The 24,075-nt window shown below is 51.0% G+C and overlaps 1 protein-coding gene across 13 annotated transcripts in view; it reads right to left on the minus strand.

Annotated features, from left to right (window-relative positions):
- DENND1A (DENN domain containing 1A) overlaps positions 1-24,075 on the minus strand; it is a 543,118-nt gene that overhangs the window by 25,480 nt on the left and 493,563 nt on the right. The window contains exon 20 of one of the 13 annotated variants that reach the window (XM_055351874.2): positions 5,225-5,278. The exons of the other annotated variants lie outside the window; for them this stretch is intronic. Coding sequence (XP_055207849.2) covers positions 5,225-5,278 — 54 coding nt within the window. The remainder of the gene's footprint in view (positions 1-5,224; positions 5,279-24,075) is intronic. 13 annotated transcript variants of the gene reach the window in all.

The raw sequence follows: 24,075 nt of genomic DNA on the forward strand, positions 1-24,075 counted from the left end.
AATCTGAGAAGTGCATAATGACGCTGCGAGTATCATCGTGATTAGAGCTGGGCCTGCCACACAGCTCACATTCAGTCAACACGTGCTGAATAAACAAGTGGGTATCCCTGCACCCCTTCTAACTCTGCACTGGTTTCCCCAGCTCTGGCAGCTGGTCAACAGGGTCACCTGGCTGGAATGATCCCCACTCCCAACTTCTGCCCACAAAAGCAGGAGTGTGGGTAGGGTGAAGGAGCAGTTCTGCCCCTGCCCCGCGGGGCCCCGGGGCAGAGCTTTCAGGAAAGGTCAGACTTTAAGGCCTGTCAGCTCATCCTTGCACAGGGCTGCTCCTTGCTACAATAAAGGCGGGTTAAGAATGTGAACTTGTGGCTGAAATGGGGGGATTAAGTTTGTGGCAACTTCAACTGAACTTGCAACGTGGTGAAACATGGGGAAAAAGAACAACAGAGCTAATTAGACGAGCTGAGCTGTCAGAGTGCCGCTGAATGGCTCAGCGCCAACAAACAAAAGGAATGGGTTGGCAATCAGCGGGATCGGTGGAGGAGACTGCTTCATTAGGGATGATAAAACAGACAGAGCAGGGGGGGAGGGGCGGGGGGGTGGGGAGCACGGAGCTGGAGCCTCGGAGGCTGGGGAGGGAGAGAAAGACACGCCAGACCCAGAGGCGGCTGGTCACCAGCACGGCTGCCGACCCACCCAGAGTCACACACACCTGACTAGTGTGGACAAAGCCAGACACAAAATTACACTCACAGACATGACCATCCCGAGATACATCAAGGCCTCCAGACTTCCATGTACACACTATCTCACAAATACACACTCACAGAGGCACGCGCAAGAGGTGAAGGCACACGTACGACTCACACGCTCACACACACACACCCCCTCACACACACACGGTGGCAGACCACAACCAGGCACAGACACACACAGACAAAACGGTTTAATGAAGCCCGAATCACAGATGATGCAGACAAGTCTTGTCATATTTCAGCGATCACACCCATCTTTCGGGGGTGCTTAGGAAGGGTGGGTACTGGGGATGAAGGAAGAAACCCAAAGGCACACACAACAGTGACTGGCCCCACCGGTGTGAGGATCCCAGCCGCGTCAGGGGAGAAAATGCTAAACAGAGATTTCCAGCTCTGTTCAAGGGGGCCTGGAGGGGAAACTTGGGAAGCCAGCCAATTCCCCACTGGATTTAAAACCTGAGAAATCTAAGTCGGCAGGGTTAAATGTGTATTGAATACAAAGCACTGAGTACATTTGATTTTAATGGTGAGCAAGAAATAATAAATACAGAGCTTATAAAGTGCTTCACACGCAGGCCGACGGCAGCCTGCCTTTCCCTGGCAGGCCCCAACCCATGCCCCTTCGTCCAGGAGACACTGGCATGGTTTTCTTCTGCTCTTTCTTTTTTCTTCTTTTTAAAAAGAAAACCCAAATCCTCGGGTAACATCTGAACTCCAGCCACAGGTGCCAGGCTACAAAGCTCCTTCCAGAAAGGCTGAATGGCTAGACCCTCCCCCGCCCCTGCTACCCTGGGCCAACGGCTGCACTTCTGTCTGCAAAGTTTGTGGCTACGTGACCCAGCAAAGCCACACTGGAGGCTGATGGCTCCTGACATGGGAGCTTGGTAGGCTGTTCTCTTCGAGGCCCTTGTGGGTTCCATATGCCGAGTCTCCCCGGTTCCCACCTAGTCTGTAGCAGTGTCCACTGGAAATGCTTGCATAAATGCATTTAGAATAAATGGTCCTTAGGGGCCCAGAAAGCACAAATCTTCTATGACTCCCAAATTGGCCTGTTAGTGGTGATGCTTGGCAGTGTAAGTTCGGGGGACATGCCAGGGACTGTGCTAGGTGCTATACATACACAACCTCATTACCCTTACCAGGTGGTATTGTTAAACCCATTTTACAGATGATGAAACTAAGGCTCAGAGAAGGTGAGGATCCTGCCTAAGGTCGCACAGCCAGGAAGTGGCCAAGCTGTAATTCAAACCAGGGCAGGCCTCTCTGACTTCCAAGCCTAGGAGAGCTGGTTCTCCTAGGCATCCTGCCTCTTCAGCATGCCATCAACCCAGGAGGTCCAGCCAAAGCTAGCGCCAGGCTAGTCACCTCCTGCATTAGCTCAGCGCCTGAGGCAGCTGCTACTCCGTGTCTCTCACAGCGTCTGTCTCCCGAGTCCTCAGTTGCCAATGGATGTGGCAGCCCACCCCGCAATCTGCACAGATCCCCACACCAGTGAGACAACACAGAGTCCACTGTAGCTGTCTCCAATACTTGAATTTTTCCAAGGGGAATGATCCTTCCCTGAATCATGGCTTCCAAGATTCCCTGCCCGCCCTGGATCCCAAGCCTCGAAGGGGAATTCTGAGAGCTACCTGCTGCTGACTTTGGCTTAAGGGGAGGCTGTTTGGTAGAAAACAAAGAGAGACAGTGGAGAGAGGCAAGCTGGGCTCAAAGGCAGGACTTATCATCAGGCCTGTCATCATCATCCCTGTGGTGTTGGCTACAAATTAGGGAGATGGCATCTGCCTGCTCTGGGCTGGACAAATGAGACAATAATTACACAAGTGCCTAGCACAGTCCTAGGCACCATAAAAGGTGCTCAATGAATATTAATTCTCTTCTCCTCTGTGTCTCTGCCAGACCTAACATGGCACTGGAGATTCCACAGACAGTTCAGCCACTACTGATTCATTTTTTTCTTGACTGAATTTTTTTTCTCCCCGCAGCATTTTATATAGGTTGAGCATCCCTAATCTGAAAATCCGAGATCTGAAACACCCCAAAATCCAAGACTTTTTGAGCCCCAACATGATGCTAAAGGAAATGCTCACTGGAGTATTCTGGATTTTGGATTAGGGGCACACAACCAGGAAGTATCATGCAAATATTCTAAAATCCGAAACAAACTGAAAGCTGAAACTATTCTGGTCCCAAGCAGAAGACGGAGGGTCCAGAGAGCTTGGAATACTGGCAAGACCACAGGTTCTAGAGTCCAGATGACCTTATTTGCAGTTGAGGAACCCGGGTTAAGTTACCAAGCATCAGTTTTCTCATTGCTAAACTGAGTGGTGACAATGCCTACTTCACTGAGCGACTGTGAGGCGCAGCTGGGATGAGGTACCTAAGAATGATTTGCTGACTATAAAATCCTAGGCAAGTGATGGTTATTAATAAACTGGGCCATTCCTTAGAAGCTGTAATATGCAAAAACCTGTTAAGAATAAGAACCGTTGGCCGGGTGCGGTGGCTCACGTCTGTAATCCCGGCACTTTGGGAGGCTGAGGCGGGCGGATCACAAGGTCAGGAGATTGAGACCATTCTGGCTAACACAGTGAAACCCCGTCTCTATTAAAAATATAAAAAAATTAGCCGTGCATGGTGGCGGGCACCTGTTGTCCCAGCTACTCAGGAGGCTGAGGCAGGAAAATGGCGTGAATCCAGGAGGCGGAGCCTGCAGTGAGCTGAGATTGCACCACTGCACTCCAGCCTGAGTGACAGAGTAAGACTCCATCTCAAAAAAAAAAAAAACCAACAACAAAAAACTCTTACTGTGTGTGTTCTGCAAATGACAAATGTCATCCACTTTCCTTCTCACAAAACCCCTCTAGGAATGAGGGCACAGCCCCGGAGGTGAAATCAGACTCAGAGAGCTTCAGTGCTTGCCAGAGTCACATGACTTCAGCATTCAAGCCTAGCTCTGTCGGCCTCCCAAATCTGTACTGAAACTCTCACTAGTCACACAAGGTTCAGCCTAGAAGGGGCCTCCTGTCCCCCAAAGCAGTTTCTTTTTGCTGCTTGTGTCTTCTTTCCAGTGACAGTGAGCAGACATATTCTAGCTCCTTGCCAGCTGTGCCGATGGGGGGTTTGGGCCAACCACAGTTTGATGGAGATACGGGATGGATCCACTGTCACGTGTGGCTGGGAGTGTGGACTCGCGACGGTCACAGGGGAAGGCATCTAAGTCCTCCCAGCCTCCCATCTAGCCCTCTAATTCCCACCCACAGCGGGGAAGGGAAGGGAAGGAAAACTGTGCCACAGAATGGCCAACACCCACCCAGAGAGCAGCTACCCAGTGGATGCCGGGTGCATCTCCCCAGGTGAACAGACACAGTTCACCTGGTCACCTGCAGGCCCCCGCCTCTTTGCCTTCACAAGATGGATTTGGACACGTGTGTTGCAGAGGGCGGGAGGACTAGGACACTGGGTTGTGGGGTACTCTTTGGTTGGCCACAGAGTGGTGGCCACACTGAATGGTAGATGGAGAAACTTTTCCCTTGGTAAACAGCCCCCACCGAAAGGTCCTGGATGGTTTCCCACTTTCAAAGCACCTGCTAAAGTTCGCATGCCTCAGCATGGCCGGAGTCTGACCTACAAAGGAAAACGACTCCACTGATGCTTAACACGGGTCCCAGACCCAATATTTTTCCATGGACGGATCTCTCTCGCCCTCCCACCCCATTCCCAGGTGGTGGTGGGTTTATCACATTTTGTCCTGCTTCTCCATCCTTACTTGGTTTTTTTTTTTTTTTTTTTTTTTTCTTTTAAGAGACAGGGTCTTGCTCTGTCACCCAGGCTGGAGTGCAGTGGTGCAATCATAGCTCACTGTAGCCTCAACCTCCTGGGCTCAAGTGATCCTCCCATCTTAGCCTCCTGAGTAGCTAGGTCTACAGGCATGCACCACCACGCCCCTTACTTGGCACTTAACATGGGAAAGTGGATCTCCAAGGAAGGCCTGGCAGGGCAGCGGTACCTGTATCCATATGAGCTGGCTCCATACTCCCTGGACATAGCCTCCACCCCTGGGAAGGTACAAATGCATTTCCAGACCAAGGTCTGGCGGGAATGAGACCCTTGCCCCCCGGACTTCTGCTTCCTTTGTGAGGAACAGGCGTATGGAGGAAGGCTTCCAACCCGCTGCTCACCCTGGGAGACTTGCTCAAATGATGCACACACAGCACACACACCACACAGTGGCCCCCTTGCTACCTATGGCTCTGATCTGCAAGTCACCAAACTTATTCACAAAAAAGCAAGAGAAGCCCAGAAAATGCAAGCTCAAGTTCATGCCACACAGAGAGGGAAGCTGAAAAACCCAATTCCCAGTTTTCTTTTGCCAGGCAGGAGGGTCCAAACTCTGGAGGTTTAGTCAGGCTGAGGGAGAATGGCTCAGGCAGTGTTAGGTGGGGAGGGCAGAACCACCAGCTACTCACGGGCCTCGAGCGCTGTATCTTGGGAGGCGGTCGGGTGGGACGCAGTCTCTGCAGCTGCATTAAAGTGGAAACTTAAAACATCAGGACACACTGAGAAGGCTCAATGCATTTCCACACACGGCCTGGGGGAAGGCACCCAGTCACCTAAGCCAGAGACAGAGGGCCAACCTCGACGCCCCCTGCCTCGCCCCCACTGTCCACCTTTTGAGGCCGTCTCCTCTGCTCATTCTTTCCTTCTAACCTTGTCTCCAGCCTGGGTTACTGCAATCATCTCCCAACAGGGCTCCCAGCTCCGCCCTCCACCATGCTCCACACAGGCTGGGGGCCCTTCCCAGGTGCAATAGGGTGAGCCCACCCCCTCTCCAGACCTCTCATGCCCCCTCCTGTCCTTGGGCGCCTGCTCAAGGCTAGAGGCTGGCACTGCATGTCCCCCAAGACCGGGACTCCACTGTGCCCCACACAGACCTTTCTCAACCTTCACCCATGCCTGCCCTGGGCAGACCCTTTAAGTAGCACTGGGCTCTCATGCCTTGTTTGCCACCCGCCCTCCGGGTGGAATGGGCTGCTCCGGCTGGACTGGCCTGCCAAACGTGTGCCTGTCCTTCAAGAGCTCGTTGGCTTGGATGCTGCCTCATGCCTCCCGCTATGTGGGACTCAGCGTGGGGTCCCTCACCCCTGCCCCCACGGGACCTTTTACAGGTCTGTCTCCAAGGGGGTTCATCCCTGTGCCTGCAGGCTCTGTGAGACCTGGGGAAAAAATCTGCTCAACAAGCGTCTGATGAACAAATAAAATTTGTCCAAAATGATTGGCTTTTGAAATCAGGATTTGAATCAAAACCAGTAGAGCACAGACTTCTCAGCTCTCCCCTCAAACCCTTTATCTTGAAAGCCCAGCAGTGTCCTTTCAACAGCCTGCCTGTCTTGATGCTCTCGCAGGCATGGGAGACAGGGAGGCTGAGTAAGGAAAGTAAAAATTCACGCGAGACCCAGGCCGCGGACCCACAGCAATCCCCGGGAGGCTTCCGGTTGTTTCCTACCCATTCCGTCACTCAGGTCACAAAGATACATCTAACTGGACCAAATCCAGACTTGCCCCAGCCAAAACGGGAGCCAATGTCCCATGTGTCTGGTCCACGTTAAGATGTGCTCTAAATCCCAGCACTTTGGGAGGCCGAGACGGGTGGACCACCTGAGGTCAGGAGTTCGAGACCAGCCTGGCCAACATGGTGAAACCCCCATCTATACAAAAATACAAAAATTAGCCGGGCATGATGGCACATGCCTGTAATCCCACGTACTCGGGAGGCTAGGACAGAAGAATTGCTTGAACCCGGAAGGCGGAGGTTGCAGTGAGCCGAGATCGTGCCATTGCAATCCAGCCTGGGCGACAGAGAGAGACTGTCTCAAAACAAAACCAAAAAACATGTGCTATAAGTGCAAAACACTGGACTTCAGAGACTCGGCACGAGGAAAGAATGTCAGACGCCTCAGTAATAATTTTTAGATTGATTACATGTTGAAATAATATTTTGGATATATTGGGTTCATTATATTAAAATCAATTTCACCTGTTTATGTTTCACATTCAGAATTCCACATGTGACTCCCGTATGAAGCTCCCGTTATGTTTTCCTTGGACAGTGCTGATATAGGGCTCTACTGAGTGGGAGTGACACTTCAGATCTCAAATCTGCCTTAGAATTTGTTTTCTGAACCTGCCCCACTACTCCTGGAGGGCAGGGCCTGTGTCCCAGTTGTCCCTGGGTCCCTGGTGCTCTGCATGGAACCTGTCGGGGCAGCCTGAGGGGAAAGCGGGTCCAGGGACTTGGTGGAGGGTTCCCTGGCGGCACATGGAGAACACGATGGGATAGAATGACACCGTGGCTTCCCAGATCCTACGCCATTAGCTAGGCATGAAGGCTGACCCATGCTTGGTGACCCTTCTTCAGCTGACAGCTACCCGGGAGTTGGGGATGCTGCCTAGGGATGGGCAAGGCCACCATGTTTTTTCCCCTTCCTGGCTTACAGGAAGTGTGTGGGGTAAAGGGGAACAGCCCCCCCACCCCTCAATTCACACCATTCATCAAGAGGAAGAGGTGATCAGGGAGAGGGGAGCCCACCCCCTCCACCGGTGCACAGGCTGCTACCCTGTCTAGACACCCAGCTCTCCAACACCACTCCCCACAATACTGCTTCTCTTATGCTTGGCCTTTCTACTTCGGGGGAACCATCTTCTCCAGCCCCACTGTCTTCACTGCTTGTCACCTCTGGCTTGGGCTATTTCCATTCCTGCTGGGTGGCAGTGCACCAGAGCGCTCAGGAGGCAGCCTCTAGGGGTCAGACAGTTTTGGAGAGAACCCCAGTTCTCCCATTTACTCCCTGGGTTACTCCAGGCCCATGATTTGACCATTCCAAGCCTTACTGTCCTCATCTGTGAAGTGCAGGTAACAGCACTGCCTACCCGAGTGTGCTGTTAGGAAGATTCAACGAGATGATGGACGTCAGGTTCTTTGCACAGTGCCGCCAACAGACATTAGCAACCATCACCATCAGCAGGCTTCCCTGCCTCCAGCCTCTCCCCCTCCCAGTCCATCGCCTACATTTGTTTCCAGAGAGGACTTAAAAAAATGCCCGCCCAGTCTTGGCACTTGGCAGATGAAATCATCTCAGTGGAAGGCCGGCATCTCACAGGGTGTCTGCTGAGAAACACCATCCTGGGAGACGCATTGTGTGAAGGGAAAAAAGGAGGTTCCCCAGCCAGGCAAATCTGAGAAATGCTGTCTTCTGTCTTGCTCCTTTTGGGGATTCACAACGCCTGTTAGCATAGCAAAGGCTGGTGAGTCTTGCAAGAAAAAAACCCACCCAAACCAGGCAAAAACCTATTAACTCTTTTTTAAAAAGTCCTATTTCCCAAGTTTATTTGAACATAGACTTGCTTTCCCTATACCACCCATGAATATCCCCTGGAAAATGCTGTCTGAAGTGTTCAAAGCCCTCCAGATTCAGAGCCCCGCCATCCACCTCCGCAATCTCATCTCTGGTAAAACCCCGCCTCACATCCACAGCACACCGGCTGTCATTATCAGCTCACTCACTTCTCTATTTACCATAGGGTCTAGCAGAGTACTTGATACCTAATAGGTGCTCAGCAAATTACTTTTGGCTTAAACTTCCTGGAACGTGTGAAAACACACCAAATGTCAATTCTCCAGATTCTTCAATTAACTCATTTTCTTTTGCTTGTCATCGGGAAGTGCTGGCTGTTTTGCAACTGAATTGATAAATGGTGGGAAGAAAGCAGCCTCTTGACCACACCCATTCTAAAAGTTAGCAGAGTGAGCCAGGGGGATATAAAGATGCCAAGAAAGAGTAACGTGGTACAGATGCCCTGGCGCGCCCAGTCAGATAAAACCCAACAATGGCAACCAAGAACAGGAAGCCACATTGCCCCTTCTGACACTCGGGGAGTTTTCCCTGCGGGTTGTCGGCACGAGGGGATCCTGTCACCAGAGGAAACACACAGGGATGGGGGCTGCACTCACCGATCCTGGGCTTGTTACGATGCTGGAGCATATGATGGGGACACCTCCTGTGGGGTGGCCGCCAGGAAGAGAAAGGTGAACTCCCAGGGGGTGTGCATTGAAGACCCTCCACCCTGGGGCTGGGGGGAGGGAGAAGGGGAGGGCTGCACTAATTATCAGGATGCCCCGCCAGGAGTGTGCAGGCCCTGGGGACCAGAGCTGAGGCTGGGGACAGGTAAGCAGCTGGATTGTCACCAGCGGATTAGACAGTAATCCCGTGGGAAGCAGTCTCAGATTTCGGACACTAGAACATCTGATTGTGTGCAGGGCCCTCCTGCTCCCACTGCAGGGGCTCCAGGCCTAGCTGGTTTGCTGAGTGACTTTGGCAAGCAAGTGACTTCCCTGGGCCTCTGTGTCCTCATCTGTGAGGCCAGTCACGAAGGCCCTGCTGCAGGGATGCGGGGCATCTGATGGCACTTCACGCAGGGCCAGGGGCACAGTGGACACGCTGCTGGGGAGGCCTCTGCTTCCTAGACAGGGAGTGGCAGGGCCATCGGCCATGGTGGTTGCAGTTTCCCAAATAAGCTGGGGTGTCCGCAGCTGGGGACACAGATGGGGAAGAGTAGTCTGGAGACCATTAAACACTGTAGGAGGTGAGTAGTAGTGATTTGGGTGGGAAGAAGGGGTAAGGAGATGAGCTAGGAAAGGATCAACTCAGAAAAGCATGCTCTCTTCCAGAGAGTGGCCCCGGTGCTCTGGAAGCTGAAGCCAGCACTAGCTGAATGTAGGGACTACAACAGTGTGGTGTGAGGCCCGAGAAGACGGCAGAGCTGGCCAGGACTCAGTGAAAGTTATTCTGAACCTGGAGTGGTTCCTCTCCCATCTGACTCAGCCCTGGTTGTCTGCATCCCCAGCCCACAGCCCAGGGTTGGGCCCCTGAGCCTGCTCCTCTTTCACCCTGGTGCTCCTGGCCTTGCTAAGTGTCCTAGTGGCCATGGAAAAGGGAACAGATTGGAGGGAGGTAAAGCGACCTGCTCAACACCCCCAGCTGGTAATGGGCAGAGCTGGGAGCGTTGGTTGTCATCGGGAAGGCCTCTTGACCGCTGACCGCTTGAGCGCTCTTTCCACCGCTGAAGGAAAAGAAGGTAAAACTGGAAGAGCTTTAAAGTAGATGCAGCAGAGAATCGAAGCAGTCTGGGCATCTTTGCATTGAGGTCATGTTATATGTGATCCTCTGTCCCCTGGCCGGGTTGAAATGTGGCTACACAGACTGCTGTTTCTTAAGTCAGTTCAAAAAGACTGGGCCTTTGGCGATCTTTTGCTAAGGAGAGTTCAATTCGACAGTTCCTCCGGCACTTCCCGAGCTGGGCCAGGGCAGGAGGGGAGAAAGGGCCGGCGAAGCGGGGAGAAGGCCGGAGGTTTCTTCGATGGTCAACGCCAAGTGCCTGCTTTCCTGAAAAACACGTCTGGAGGGGAAGCAGATGGACTGTCACAGAGTGGAAGGATTCCTCCTGTGTGTCTTTATGGAACAACTAAGTATTTGGTGGCCAGGACCAGGCGGATTCAGAGAATAAGAGACAGTCCTTGTCCTTGAGGACTGCAGAGTCTGCTGGGATTTGACCTACATCATGGGAAAATAACTTCTTAAAGTGAAAGAAATATTGGTGGGGTAAACCCCAAGAAATAGACTTCGGGTTAGAAACCCATGGGTTCACGAGTTGGTTCTGTCATTTTCTAGTTGACTTCAGTATTGGCTCTGCCACTTAGGCGAGTTATTTAATCTCTCTTAAGTCTCAGTGAACTCTTCTGTAAAATGGCAAAACTCCCAGGTTACAAGCATCGGTGTGAGGATGAGAGTACAGTTACAGCCGCACGAGGTTCTGGTTTGATATCCCAAAGATGAAATGGGACCACTCCATCTTCCATCTCCCCATGGTACCCACAGGTCTTTCCAGAAAAGTCCTATGGACGTGAGGACCCTGGTTTTCCAAAGCTGTGTGCTATCAGCAAGGTTCTGTTGAAGGAGACTGGATTTTAATAATAATCTCTTCTGTTTATATGACGTGTTTTCCTTTCAAAGCATTTTAACTTCTGTTCTTTCTTTTGAACCTCACAGTCCCTGGTGAGGCAAGCTAGAGAAGGATTATTTCCCTGTTACAGAGACAGGAAACAGGAGGCCCAGAGAGGTTAAGGGACTAGTATGAGGTCACACAGCTAGTAGCGAAAACTAAAACAAGCAGGTATTCTTAGCCCATTGTGCTATCCTTGTCAACTAAAATTTCCAAAGTCACCTGGAATCCTTTCTGACACGGTTCTTCTAATCCTTGTCCCTTCTGAAGTTAGAATCTGTTGTTAGAGATCTGTGCCTCAGAGAAAAGGCTGATGAGAGAGTAACTGACACCTTCTCCTTCTTTCCTTATTTGAGCATCTTTTTGTGGTGCTTTCCAAAGGAGGCACGTGATTCATTTATCCATTCATTCAACAAACAGTGCATGGCATCCCAGGCACAGGTGCACGTCTCAACAAGACTCTGGTAGAGGGCGCTGTCATGCAGGGGGTACACAGGAAGGTCTCTGCCATAGATTGGGGGTGGGGGTGGTGGTAGGGAGTGCGGGGACAGGGGACCCACAGTGGTCCAATCAGACAAGAGTGAGGCTGAATATGAGGACAGGGCAGGCCAGGACCTGGGAGGGGCTGGGGGAGGTCAGATAAAAAGAGGGCCTTGAATGTCAGGCTGAGAATTGCGGATTTTCTTCTGAGCTCAGTGGGAGGGATATAATCAGAGACACAATAAGAGGAACCTTGACGTCCTTGGTATAGAAAATGCATTGGAGGAGGATGGGTGTGCTTCTAAGAACAGACACTCCCCTCCAATCACAGGAGCCTGCCCAGGCCTCCATACTGTCAACCCACCGGCCCTGGCCACACCACTGCTGGGAGATGTGAACACAAGAGAGGGTAAGACCGAAGGCATGATTGACACAGAAGTCCCTGAGAAGAGGGGACCTCTTTGGCCTTTGTTGGTCTCTGCCTGGCCCTCGGCATCTCTGTCTGTCAGCTGTGTGGGCCAGGTGAGTATGCTCATTGGATATGAAACCGGCATTTATGAGGACAGCATCTGATTTGCAGTTAATTTGTTGATGCAGCAAAACAGATTGTTTCCAAAAGGTCAGGAGGGGAAGGCGTGTTGGAATAGCAACTTAATTACCTGGGTGGCATGGATGAGTGGGCGCCCCGCACAGGGCTGCAGGGTGGAAAATGCTCGACTGCCAGGTGGTGACTTGGGGGCAGAGAGCGCAGTGTGTAGGGGAGGAGAGGTGGTGTCCCTGCTGCCTGGGAGCCAGCCTGCCTGTGCTGTGGGCAGAGCCAAGGCACTTTCTGCTGCCGGTGCTTCCAGGGCCTGAGCAGCCGCTGCACACTCACCAGCGCAAGGCTCCTCTGCAGGGAATGAGGGCTGCTACCCATTTCACAGATGAGGGCAAGCAAGGACTTGCCCAGGGTTGCCCAGAGCAAGTGGATAACAGGCCCTGAGAAGAGGGCCAGTGAGCTCATCCTGAGTTAATTATGGGTTGGGGCAGGGGTGCTATGATGTTTGTGCATGGGGCAGAGGGCAGGCAGCTGTTTAGGGATGGACCCGTGGATTCACTCAGTCCCCAGTGAAGGGGACATCTGGGACCATCCCTTCAATATCCTTGTGCCGTGAGAATGAGCATCTCCACTTCACTGCTGGGACAGCAGGGCCACACAGAAGGTGAAATGTCAAAGTTGGCAGGAGACAGGCCAGACCCCAACCGGGGAGTGGTATAGGTGAGAAAATAGAATAGTACAGATGCTGGAGGCCACAGGGACCAACCAGGTTCACTAAAGGCTGAGGACTGTGCATGCAAAGATTGGGGTGGCTGGTGAGGGGAGGCCAAGAAGGTGGGGTGTGCCTGATGGCAGCTGGCGCATGACAGAGCTAGCCTCTGAAGCTGGCCCCAAAGGGGGTCTCAGATCCTCTGTGTGCAATGTGTACTCTGAATTGTCCCTTCCCTGCCAGGTGCCTACCTGCCTCAAATGGAGGAGGCCTGGCCCCAGAGGGGGAAGCTGGATAGGCCCTGCCATTTCTCAGTTTGTCCCAGGCACATGCCCCAGTCAAATACGTGGCCAAGAATGGAGATGGGGAAGAGAGCAAATTCACAATTAAACTCTGTTGCTGTTTAATGAGGAGAGTGTTCACCTGGTTAATTTTTCCTGGCTAGTAGCCACATCAATGCTCTGACCTATGCACGAAACAGACCCGGTTGGGAGGGAAGACAAAGCCTTCTGTAGCTTTACAAAGGGCCTCTGCGCCGAGAGCAAGGCTCCTCTACACTTTGGGACTGGAAATCTGCTATTATGCAAGGCATGGAAATAAAAGAGGGCTGCTTTTGATATGCCTCCAAAAAGGAGTGCATTGAAGCGATATTTTTGTGGAGTGTCTCCTTTGAGATGCCCAAGAAGCTCTCTTGCAGGCACAGCTCTCACCTAGCCCCCAGCGCCCATCGCTGTCTCCGATCCTCTCTGTCCGCCCTGGACGAGGGCTGTGCTGCTTGTGGGGGAGGATCAAATACTTGCCTCCACTTCAGAGCTTCAGCCAGGGCAGCTGGAGAAGACCAGGCCCTGGTGTCATGTAGCGTACAGCATGCTCCTTGCCTGAGCCACTCAGCGGGGCACCCAGAGGAAATGTGGGGATCCTGAGGCCTGAAGCATTTGCAGAGGTAACAAGCTGTCACTCTAGAGGGATACTCCTTGCAAGATGCTGTGCAGGAAGGACTTCCACATCACGCTGAGGAAGAGGTTTCCACGTGCTGAGAGTCCACTCACACAGGGCAACAAGGACCTGTTTCTTCAGGGAAAGGAAGAGAGGCTGGGAGGGGCCGGGTATTACTCAGGATATCCCAGTGGTCCTGGCGACTCTGAGACAGAGGCTCTATTATGATTGCCGCTCTGTAGACAGGGAAAGGGAAGCCCCTTGCACAAAGGCACAGCACATAGGTAGGAGGCAGAGAGGTCGGGCTGGGCTTCACTCTGAACGGCAGACTCCACAGTGAGGTTTCTGGGTGCCCCACAACTTGCCCTCCAGAGGCGCCACCTGCGAGGGGGATGAGGGGGTGCTCAGGATCGAAGGGGGTCCTGGAAGAAAAGCCGCAGCACCTGCCGCGGGGTCTCGCAGAGATGATCTCCGGAGAGAGCGTGCTCAGGATTCAGGGGCTCGCCAGTCCTGTCAACGACTCTCTCCGGCTGGGTCTGGGCACTCTCTTTGCCGTGAGTGAGTGCTGAGCTGAAAGACGTCTCAGACTGGTCCTGAAGAGCAGTGCATTCTTCCCCGATGTTGACAGGAGTAGTATTTTGTAGTGGTGCTGGTTAATTTGTAGTGGCATTTGTGGTTTGAAGCCTTGTCAAGATCCCTGATTACTTCCCGTGCAAGGAGCTCGGCTGACGGGGAAGTTCACATGCTGAACAAAAGCAGCGAGGCAGCTGTGAGGGAAGGCTGCGTGGGGGCCGGGTGACCCTAGCCGCTTGGGGGACAGAGGCGGGGGAGGGAGGAGGGCCAGCAGTGGCGCAGGGGGAGGGGAGCCCTTTGTTTTTAGTCGGGTGCAGGTGCACAGTCTGAATAGGTGGCATCCCATTGGTGGCCGGAGGTCGGGCACCAGATGCGGCTGGTGCCTGGGCAGGGGCAGGGACCTCGCTGACATATGCCATTCTTTGCCCAGACAGAAGCAGGAGGCAGGCGCCTTGCTGCTGGGATGCATCTAGGATGCCGTCGAGGGTGCCTGGGTGACATTCCCAGGAGGAGGGGGACACGAGGTGAGGTTAGAGGGGCTTCCAGATGTTGGGGGAAATGATCTCCTCTCTGGGGCTACTATTTTCTGACACTTGCTAGGTACCAGGCCCCGTGCTAGGAGATCTACATGCAAGGTCTCTATTCATCTCAGCAACCCTCCAAGAATGTGAAAGATGAAGAAACCTTGGCCATGTCACTCAGTGACTTGCCCAGGCCTGGCCTGACAGCTAACTGGTGGCAGAGCCAGGATCCAAGCCCAAGTACGCCTGACTTCAAAGAAGCCCACGCTGCTCCCAGGAGACCCGACATACCAACAGCAGAAGAAGATGTTAAAACGTATCTCCTTGGGTCCGCTCCTCTCTCTCCCCAGAAAGTCCTCCCTCTGACATCCTTTGAGACTTTTGTCCTGCTAAGTCTGTTCTGACCACACAGAAAGGTTTGTCTTTGCAGCCGCCTGCATTTCACCAGGTCCGTGTCCCTACTCGGTGAGAATTTGCTCAGTACATTTAAGGGCCAGGGCCAGCTCAGCAAAACCAGGCTCATTTATCATCTCTGGAATGATGTCCACCCTAACAGGATGCAACTAGGAAATGAGAAGCATTCTCCTCATTTTGCAGAGGTCCAGAGAGGAGTGCATAGCACCCTGTATCTAGAAAGGGAGTCCAGGACTCCTTGGCCAGGCCACCACGAGCCTCCAACTGCTTTCCCTGCCACTGGCAGCCCAGGGGAGTTGCTCACATCCCTGTCCCCAGCATGCCATTCAAGACCTGGCCCTTCCCCCGATAAACCCCACCACAAGAAGCCCCTTCTTTCCAGCCAGCCCCCTCACGGGCCATGGCCCTTCACAACACACATGCTGGTCCTATAAGCCCTTCCCTCACTCACCCACCTGATGGATCCCTGCATCCCTCACGACTCTGTTCCCTTCCCCCAGAAGTTCTCTCTCTATTCCTGGCTCACAAAAGTCAGGCACTCCTACCTCTGTCCTTCCCCTAAGAAGGTGAGTCCTTGAGGGTTCACATCTGGCTCCTGGCACAAGGCCTGGCACGTGGTCAAGTTAAAGTAAATGGCTGCCCAAGAGTGGGGAACTAGCATCAAATTATCAGTGAAGCCATCACCCAGCATCTGAATAATGCCAGACCCGCCAGTCATTGTCCCCATGATTTGAGTTACTTTGTCTGCAAGACTGGCAACATTCCTGGCATGCTTCTGATCAGGAAAAACCCTCTACCTACAGGTTTCCTAGCCTAACAGGTTGAGCCCCAGGGCCATCCCCCAAAGCAATAGACTTTTTGAGTGGAATGCAAACGTGGAAGCAATGGGAAGCTTAGATATGAAATATCCCAAAATTTCCCTAGTGTGTCTGTTAAAGAAAGATAGTCGGGTTCACCAGACAGAAGGTTTTTTTTTTTTTCCTTCCCTCAGAACAAATGGACGGAGAACCTGGTTTTAAAATTCCTGGACCTTGGAATACATTTCTATCTGTGTCAAAGTCTACCCATCCACCGCCTCAGCAGAGTTTAAAATCCTAGCTAATAGGTTAACAACTGTTTTTCTTCAGCTTCAAATGAAGAATATCAGAAGGCTGGGGGAATATGCGGCTCTCCAATTTGTACGGACTGCACACAGCTCCCTGCAATGTGTGTTTGACAGGACTGACATTTTGTACCGCTGTGAGATGGGAAAACGTGTGACATTTTTATTCATGGTGGCGTACGCCCTTGTAATGATCAGCTCTGGTCGATGTGCTTACCGCAGCAGCCCCTGAGCCCTCGGAGAACAAACAGGAACCCAAGGTGCCAGCAGTTCGACTGCCTTATTAAACACCGCCAGGATCCTAACGAAGACCAACTGCTGGAAAATCTCACTGTCAAATCCTCAAGGACATTGTCAGCGCACAGCTAACTGCATATATTTTTCATTTAAAATACTGAAATCCAGCATTGTGCCATTACAACCAAGGGGAGGGGCGCCCACTCCAGCGGCCATTCTGTCAGCTGCTTCTTCCAAGCTCCAGATGCTAGAGCCGGATGCCCGGTGGGGTTCAGAGCTCAAAATGGGGCGGCAGAGACAGGACACTGACTTCCCGAAAGCTCGGCCCTGCCTTCAGGGTGAATGGCTGAAAGTTACAGGGCTCTGGTAAGAGTCCCCTGGAAAGGCAACTCACCGGCTCCTTTTGCAAGCCAAAGTGAATCTGCATAATTAGGAAATCTCTCCCTCCCCCAGCCAGCCCTCTTCCTGTAGGTACAACCCATTACGTCCTGCAACTCGGTGCTCATCAGCCTTCTGCTTGGCGGTAGACCTTAAGACATCTGCAGGAACACATGGCTGTGGTAGGTTTCACACCTTGGCATAAAAGCTGTGTGTCAGGGTGCCCACCTGCAATCTCACCACTTGCCTCAATGCAAAGGCCTCAAGGTCAGCATGCAGGAGGACCCCCTCCCTTCAGCGGTCATTTCTAATGCTGGTGCACACTGATGGATGGAAGCTGATCACTTGGCAGACCCTCAAAGCTTTCCGTGGTTGTTAAACTAGGTGCTTTGGTTATGGCTGCACACACTCATGTATGGGATATATTTATTTTGTAAATATGCATTATTTATACAGTACTTCTATTTCCATACTCCAGCCCTGATGCACCAAGATACACGCTACTATTTATTTATGGGGTCCTTGGCATAACAGGCCTAACAAGAGGCCCGTGTGTGGTTCTTGCAAGTTTGCAACAAACTGTAAGTGGTTGGCTAAACAACTGGATGTTCTCCATCCATCATAGGTACAGGCCTGCATTTTAAGGGGCTGCCCATAAAGTTGGTTTAGCATAATACTGCACATCATCCTTGGTGGAAATGACCTGGGGGCTGAAGAGCTGGCAACCTGGAGGGAAGGAGCCATAACATTCCACACCCTAGGCTGGGGAGAGGGGGTGGAGTAAGTTACGGGTATCCTGGTGCTTACAGCACTCTGGGAGAGTATAAAAAGGAAGGTGGTCAGCCCTGGGGAAAATGCAAGGACAGTGAGGGTTGGGGGAGCTGTACCCTCTTTCCTCCAAGCAGGCTATTCTGCCCCTGAGCAGAAACTTCTCGTCTGGGTTGCTGAGGGAGGGTGTCCATCAATCCTGCACACCCCAAGGGACATCCCTTCCTCACGGACTGCACTTCAAGCCTCACTGGGGCATGCTGGCTGGATGAAGAGGAACACAGCCTGTGCTATTCTATGATCAACTTCAACAGTTCCCACGCAGGACATCCGGCTGCCCGCCAAGTTCTGTCCTTTGGGTCTCCTAAAATGTCTCTCGGATGATTTTCTCATCTTTACCCCCAGAAGCAGTGTCCTAGATTAGGCTCCCACCAGCTCTGGCCTGAGCAATGTCCGTGGGATCATCAGTGGTCTCTCTGCCTCAACTACTTCCATCCCCTTCCACAGTGGCCCAGCATACATATTCCCAGCTGCTATTTCTCTGAATACAACCCTCGTTGGCTCCTAGGCACCTATGGGATAAAATTCAAGCTCCCCCACCTCGGGTGGGGAGAGCCCAGGTTCCAGCATCAGATAGGCCTGGATTTTAATTCTTGCTCTGCCACTTACTGTGTGACCTTGGGCAAGGTGCTTAACCTCTCTGAGCATCAGCTATCTGGGGATCATCATAACTCCATCAGTCTTAGAGGGCTGTTGAGAACATTAAGTGAGACGAAGTTTGTGAAGGGGCTTGGCTGAGACACAGGAGGTCTACATTGTAATGAAAACCCCTAGGTCCACCTAACCCCTTTTTACTCTCCATCTCTTGGTTAGTCCTTGCCATCCCTTCCTCTGGGCACAGCCAGGTTAATAATTTCCTTAGTCCACAGGCACTACCTGGCTCTGCCAGGGCTAGGGACTGATGGTGGATGTGCGACAAGCAGCCTCTGGCACAGCACTCCTGTGACCATGGGGCGGGGACTCCCTGCACAGCCACAGATACAGAGCTGACTCTCTCAGGGGATCTCACATGTGGTATATAATTTATTTTCAATATTTTATGTTTTATTTCCCCTTCCCTGCTGTGATAAACTCCCCACCTCTGGCACAGAGAATTCTAATCTGAGAAAATGTCTCCTCTGGTCTCGCTGAATCAGATTTCCTGCTCTTGTCCTGTTGGGCTCAATATCTCCCCGGCAGGGAGCTGGATTCTGAGCAGCTCCGACACAGACCTTTAAAGAAATGCCGTTTGTAGGCTCTGGCCAGTCCTTTGGCAGAGAAGCCCCGCTGTCACACCGCTGAAGGTGGAGCCTTGGGGACTCAGGATCCTGTCTCTCACAACCTGGCGCCGCGTGCGGGGATTCTAAAGCGCGTGCAGGCACCGCAGAACAAGTCACTGCCTTTTGCTGGATTTCTCTTGCTCTGCTGAACCGACTGACTACTCAAGGGCACAAGGAGTGAGTGGACCTGGCCTTGCCTCTTCCCCACGTCACTGCCTTTCCTGCCCGCACTCATTCACCACTTGGTCATTCCCCAAACTCTCATGGGGCAGCTCGTCTGTGCCAGGCCCTGTGAGGGTGCCAAGGATACAGAGAAGGCCAATTCTGTCCTTTTCTGTGGGACAGGGTATAAATGCATCCCCAGCAAGCCAGCATAGGGACAGTGCCGGCTCAGAGCAGCAAGGGAATGACTGGGCTTGGAGAAGTCAGTGGAGGTGGGGGCTCGTCAAGGGAAGGCGATGCCTGAGCAGGGCCTTGAAGGGTTGGGAGGATCTTCTGTTCAGGCGGAACAGAAGAGGAAAATCATTCCTGGCAGCAGAGATGGTAGGGGCTGATTCATCCCTGGGTCCCCCAGTGCAGATGCCCATGAAGAGCTGGTGAACAAATAAATACGAGGCGCTAGGGACTAGAGAAGAAGGGACTCTGCCCAGGGCAGGGGCACTTCACAGAGTCCTGGAGGGTGGGCAGGAACTGCCGGGAGTGGAGGATGGCAGGGAGCTCCAGACTAGAAGGCCTAGCTGTGGTCAGGGTGGGCTTGGCAGGGGTGGTGGTGATTTCTGGCAGGGAGGGTCCTGGAGGCTGGGTACGTCCTCTTGACCATGCAGGCAAACCAGTGGTCAGGAAGAGAATCCTGGAGAGGTGCCCATATTCGGGAGGCTGCAGGCCCTGCCTATCTCAACATGTGCTGATGCTTTCTGATACCCATTGTGCCTCACAGACCAGTCGAGGAGAGAGACACAGGACCCCAGGGATAAGAGGAATGTATGGGTGCAGAGGGGCTGACACCTTGGTGGAACTGGGGTACAGCTGGTTTGGGAAGTCTGACTAAGACATTCTAGTAGCTGAAGCTTGTGAAACAGGAATGAGCTAGAAACAGAAACCTGGAGCTCCCAGAACAAAGGTGGTGCTAGAAACCACAGGTAGAGTGCCTCGTGGCTGCTAAGGGAGTAGAGTTAGAGGCAGAATGGAACCAGGGAGGAGCTCCATCTAAGGGAAGGGAGGGCCAAACACAGGTCCTAGGTGCAAAGCCCAGCTCAGACCTCCCTCTCTGGCTGGACTCTACAGGGCAATCAGTCAGCCATTCTGCAGCCAGCCTAGTTTCTGTTCCTCTTTGTGTATTTTAGTTGAGCTTTTCTGGAGACCATAACTTGCACCAAAGAAATTATTTAAAAGGTGAGAAATGTCCATTGCAACTGGCTGGGGAAAGCAAGTGGGGACGCCTGGACCAGGGGCAGATACTTAACATGAAATCAGTTGCCACCTCATCGCAAACAGCCTGGAACAGCCACCGTGTTTAGTTTCTCTGGTTTGGAACCCTCCCCATGCATCTCAGACACAGCCTGAAGAAGATGCACACTCCCATTGTTAGAAAGACAAGCTCTCTGCCTAGTCCTTGAAGCAGATAAAAAGCAAGGGTGTTAACAAAACATTCCATCTATTTCACAGTGATCTCTAGCAAGCTGGCCATGAGGAGCTGATGGGCACCTCATGAGAATGCTGGTGGGGAGACCACCCTGAGGACCAAACTTGTTGGAGTTTAGAACAAACAAAAAGGGCACTTAGAGATGCCCTATGGCATGATCACACAAGCACAAATCTGGGCCTTTCAAAACTACCAGATGGATTCTGTCCATCAGGATTAAGTTGAACCACTCACCACGAGAATGTTAGATCCCTGAAGTCAGGAACCGTGTCATTGCCATCTCTGTTTTCACAGATGTGGCACAGAGTAGGCATCAGTGATGATTTGCTGAACGAATGACCTAGGTTCTTAGCTTCTACCCTTCTCCTCTCCTAGCCCCGGGATTGCAGTGGACTTTGTCACACTTGAGTCTCCAGAAGCTATCACAGGCAACGGCAGACAGCTGTGCCCATCTCTACACCCTGCCTCCTACCTCCCTGGTCTGCCATGCGCTAACCTGCCATTTCTCTTCTGTCCCTCCTCTATCTGGTGCCCTGGTTAATGTCTGACCTTGACTCTCAGCCCTGCATGCTCTCTCAGTTTTAGGATCCCCACAGCTCTGGTATGAACCATTCTCTGCTGTGAGACAAGTGGACAAAGAGCTGAGACAGTGTCTCCTGTTTGGCTTCTGTGCACATTGTCAACGTGATCTTCTCTCCCTTCTTTTGATAATGGCCCCAATTTCCCTTTCAGGAATGACCCCTTAGGTATATGCTTCAGGTGGGGCCCTACCTGCGGCACACAAAAAACCCTTGGCCTCAATAATTGGTTCCAATGGGCATATAATCAGTCAGTCCAGCGAGTCAACGCCGTGCCTTGCGTGGGAGTTACTAGGAAGTGACAGTCACTTTCCTGTTGGTCTTGCACCTGGAAGGATTGCAGGCATCTTGCCACCAGGAGGGGAAAGCCTGCCTGAGAATGGCCATAGCAGAAGAGGCAAGGCCAATAGATGAAGCAAAAAAAAAATGGGGTCTAGGCTGGGCGCAGTGGCTCACGCCTGTAATCCCAACACTTTGGGAGGCTGAGGCAGGCGGATCGCTTGAGCTCAGGAGTTTGAGACCAGCCTGGGCAACATGATGAAACCCTGTCTCTACAAAAAATACAAAAATTAACCAAGCCAAACCGAATCCAGCAGCACATCAAAAACTTATCCACCACGATCAAGTTGGCTTCATCCCCAGGAAGCAAGGGTGGTTCAACATACACAAATCAATAAATGTAATTCATCACATAAACAGAACTAAAGACAAAAACCACATGATTATCTCAATAGATGCAGAAAAGGGCTTTGATGAAGTTCAACATTCCTTCATGTTAAAAACTCCCAATAAACTAGGTATTGAAAAAATATACCTCAAAATAGTAAGAGCCATATATGACAAACCCACAGCCAATATCATACTGAATGGGCAAACACTGGTAACATTCCCCTTGAAAACCAGCACAAGACATGGATGCCCTCTCTCACCACTCCTATTCAACACAGTATTGGAAGTTCTGGCCAGGGCAATCAGGCAAGAGAAAGAAATAAAGGGCATTCAAATAGAAAGACAGGAAGTCAAATTATCTTTATTTGCAGATGACATGATCCTATATATAGAAAACCCCATCGTCTCAGCCCAAAAGCTTCTTAAGCTGATAAGCAACTTCAGCAAAGTCTCAGGATACAAAATCAATGTGCAAAAATAGCTAGCATTCCTATACACAAAGCAGAGAGCCAAATCATGAATGAATTCCCATTCACAATTGCTACAAAAGAATAAAATATATAGGAAGACAGCTATCAAGGGAAGTGAAGGACCTCTTCAAGGAGAACCACAAACCACTGCTCAAGGAAATAAGACAGGACACAAGCAGATGGAAAAACACTCATGCTCATGGACATAGAGAATAAATATCATGAAAATGGCCATACTACCCAAAGTAATTTATAGATTCAATGCTAATCCCATTAAACTACCATTGACATTCTTCACAGAATTAGAAAAAACTATTTTAAAATTCATATAGAACCAAAAAAGAGCCCGAATAGCCAAGACAATCCTAAGCAAAAGGAACAAAGCTGGAGGCATCATGCTACTTGACTTCAAACTATACTACAAGGCTACAGTAACCAAAACAGCATGGTACTTGTACAAAAACAGATATAGACCAATGGAACAGAATATAACCTCAGAAATAAAACTGCACACCTACAACAACCATCTGATCTTCAACAAACAAGCAATAGGGGCCAGGTACAGTGGCTTGTGCCTGTAATCCCAGCACTTTTGGAGGCTGGGGAGGGTGGACCATTTGAGGCTGGGAGTTCAAGACCAGCCTGGCTAACATGGTGAAACCCCATCTCTACTAAAAAATACAAAAATTAGCTGAGTATGGTGGCGCACACCTATAATCCGATACTTGGGAGGCTGAGGTATGAGAATCGCTTGAACCTGGGATGTGGAGGTTGCAGTGAGCCGAGATTGCATCACTGCCCCCCAGCCTGGGTGACACAGCAAGGCTCTGTCTCAAAAAAACAAACAAACAAAAACCCAAAAAGCAATGGGGAAAGGATTCCCTATTTAACAAATGGTGCTGGGAGAAGTGGCTAGTGATATGCAGAAAATTGAAAGTAGACCCCTTCCTTACACTACATATACAAAAATTAACCCAAGATGGATTAAAGACCTAATTGTATAATGCAAAACTACAAAAATCCTAGAAGAAAATCTGGGCAATACCATTCAGGACATAGGTATGGGCAAAAATTTCATGACGAAAATGCCAAAAGCAATGTGCAACAAAAGCAAAAATTGACAAATGGGATCTAATTAAATTAAAGAGCTTCTGCACAGCAAAATAAATTATCATCAGAGTGAACAGACAACCTACAGAATGGGAGAAAATTTTTGCAATCGATCCATTGACAAAGGCCTAATATCCAGAGTCTACAAGGGACTTGAACAAATTTACAAGAAAAAAAAATTCCATTAAAAAGTGAGCAAAGGACATGGATACTTCTCAAAAGAAGACATTCATGTGGCCAATGAACATATGAAAAAAAGCTCAACATCAGTAGTCATTACAGAAATGCAAATCAAAACCACAATGAGATACCATCTCACACCAGTCAGAATAGCGATTATTAAAAAGTCAAGAAACAACAGATGCTGGAGAGGTTGTAGAGAAAAAGGAACACTTTTATATGGTTGGTGGGAGTGTAAATTAGTTCAACCATTGTGGAAGACAGTGTGGTGATTCCATAAAGATCTAAAGCATAAATACCATTTGACCCAGCAATCCATTACTGGTTATATGCCCAAAGGAATATCAATTATTCTACTATAAAGATAACATGCACATGTCACTGTAGCACTATTCACAATAGCAAAGACATGGAGTGAACCCAAATGCTCATCAATGACAGACTGAAAAAAGAAAATGTACACCATGGAATACTATGCAGCCATAAAAAGAAATGAGGTCATGTCCTTCGCAGGGACATGGATGGAGTTGGAAACCATTATCCTCAGCAAACTAGTGCAGGAATAGAAAACCAAACACCGCACATTCTCACTTGCAAGTGGGAGCTGAATGATGAGAACACATGGACACACTGGGGG

The sequence above is a fragment of the Gorilla gorilla genome, chromosome 13 (assembly GCF_029281585.2).
Source record: "Gorilla gorilla gorilla isolate KB3781 chromosome 13, NHGRI_mGorGor1-v2.1_pri, whole genome shotgun sequence".
In the NCBI taxonomy this organism is placed as follows: Eukaryota; Metazoa; Chordata; class Mammalia; order Primates; family Hominidae; genus Gorilla; species Gorilla gorilla.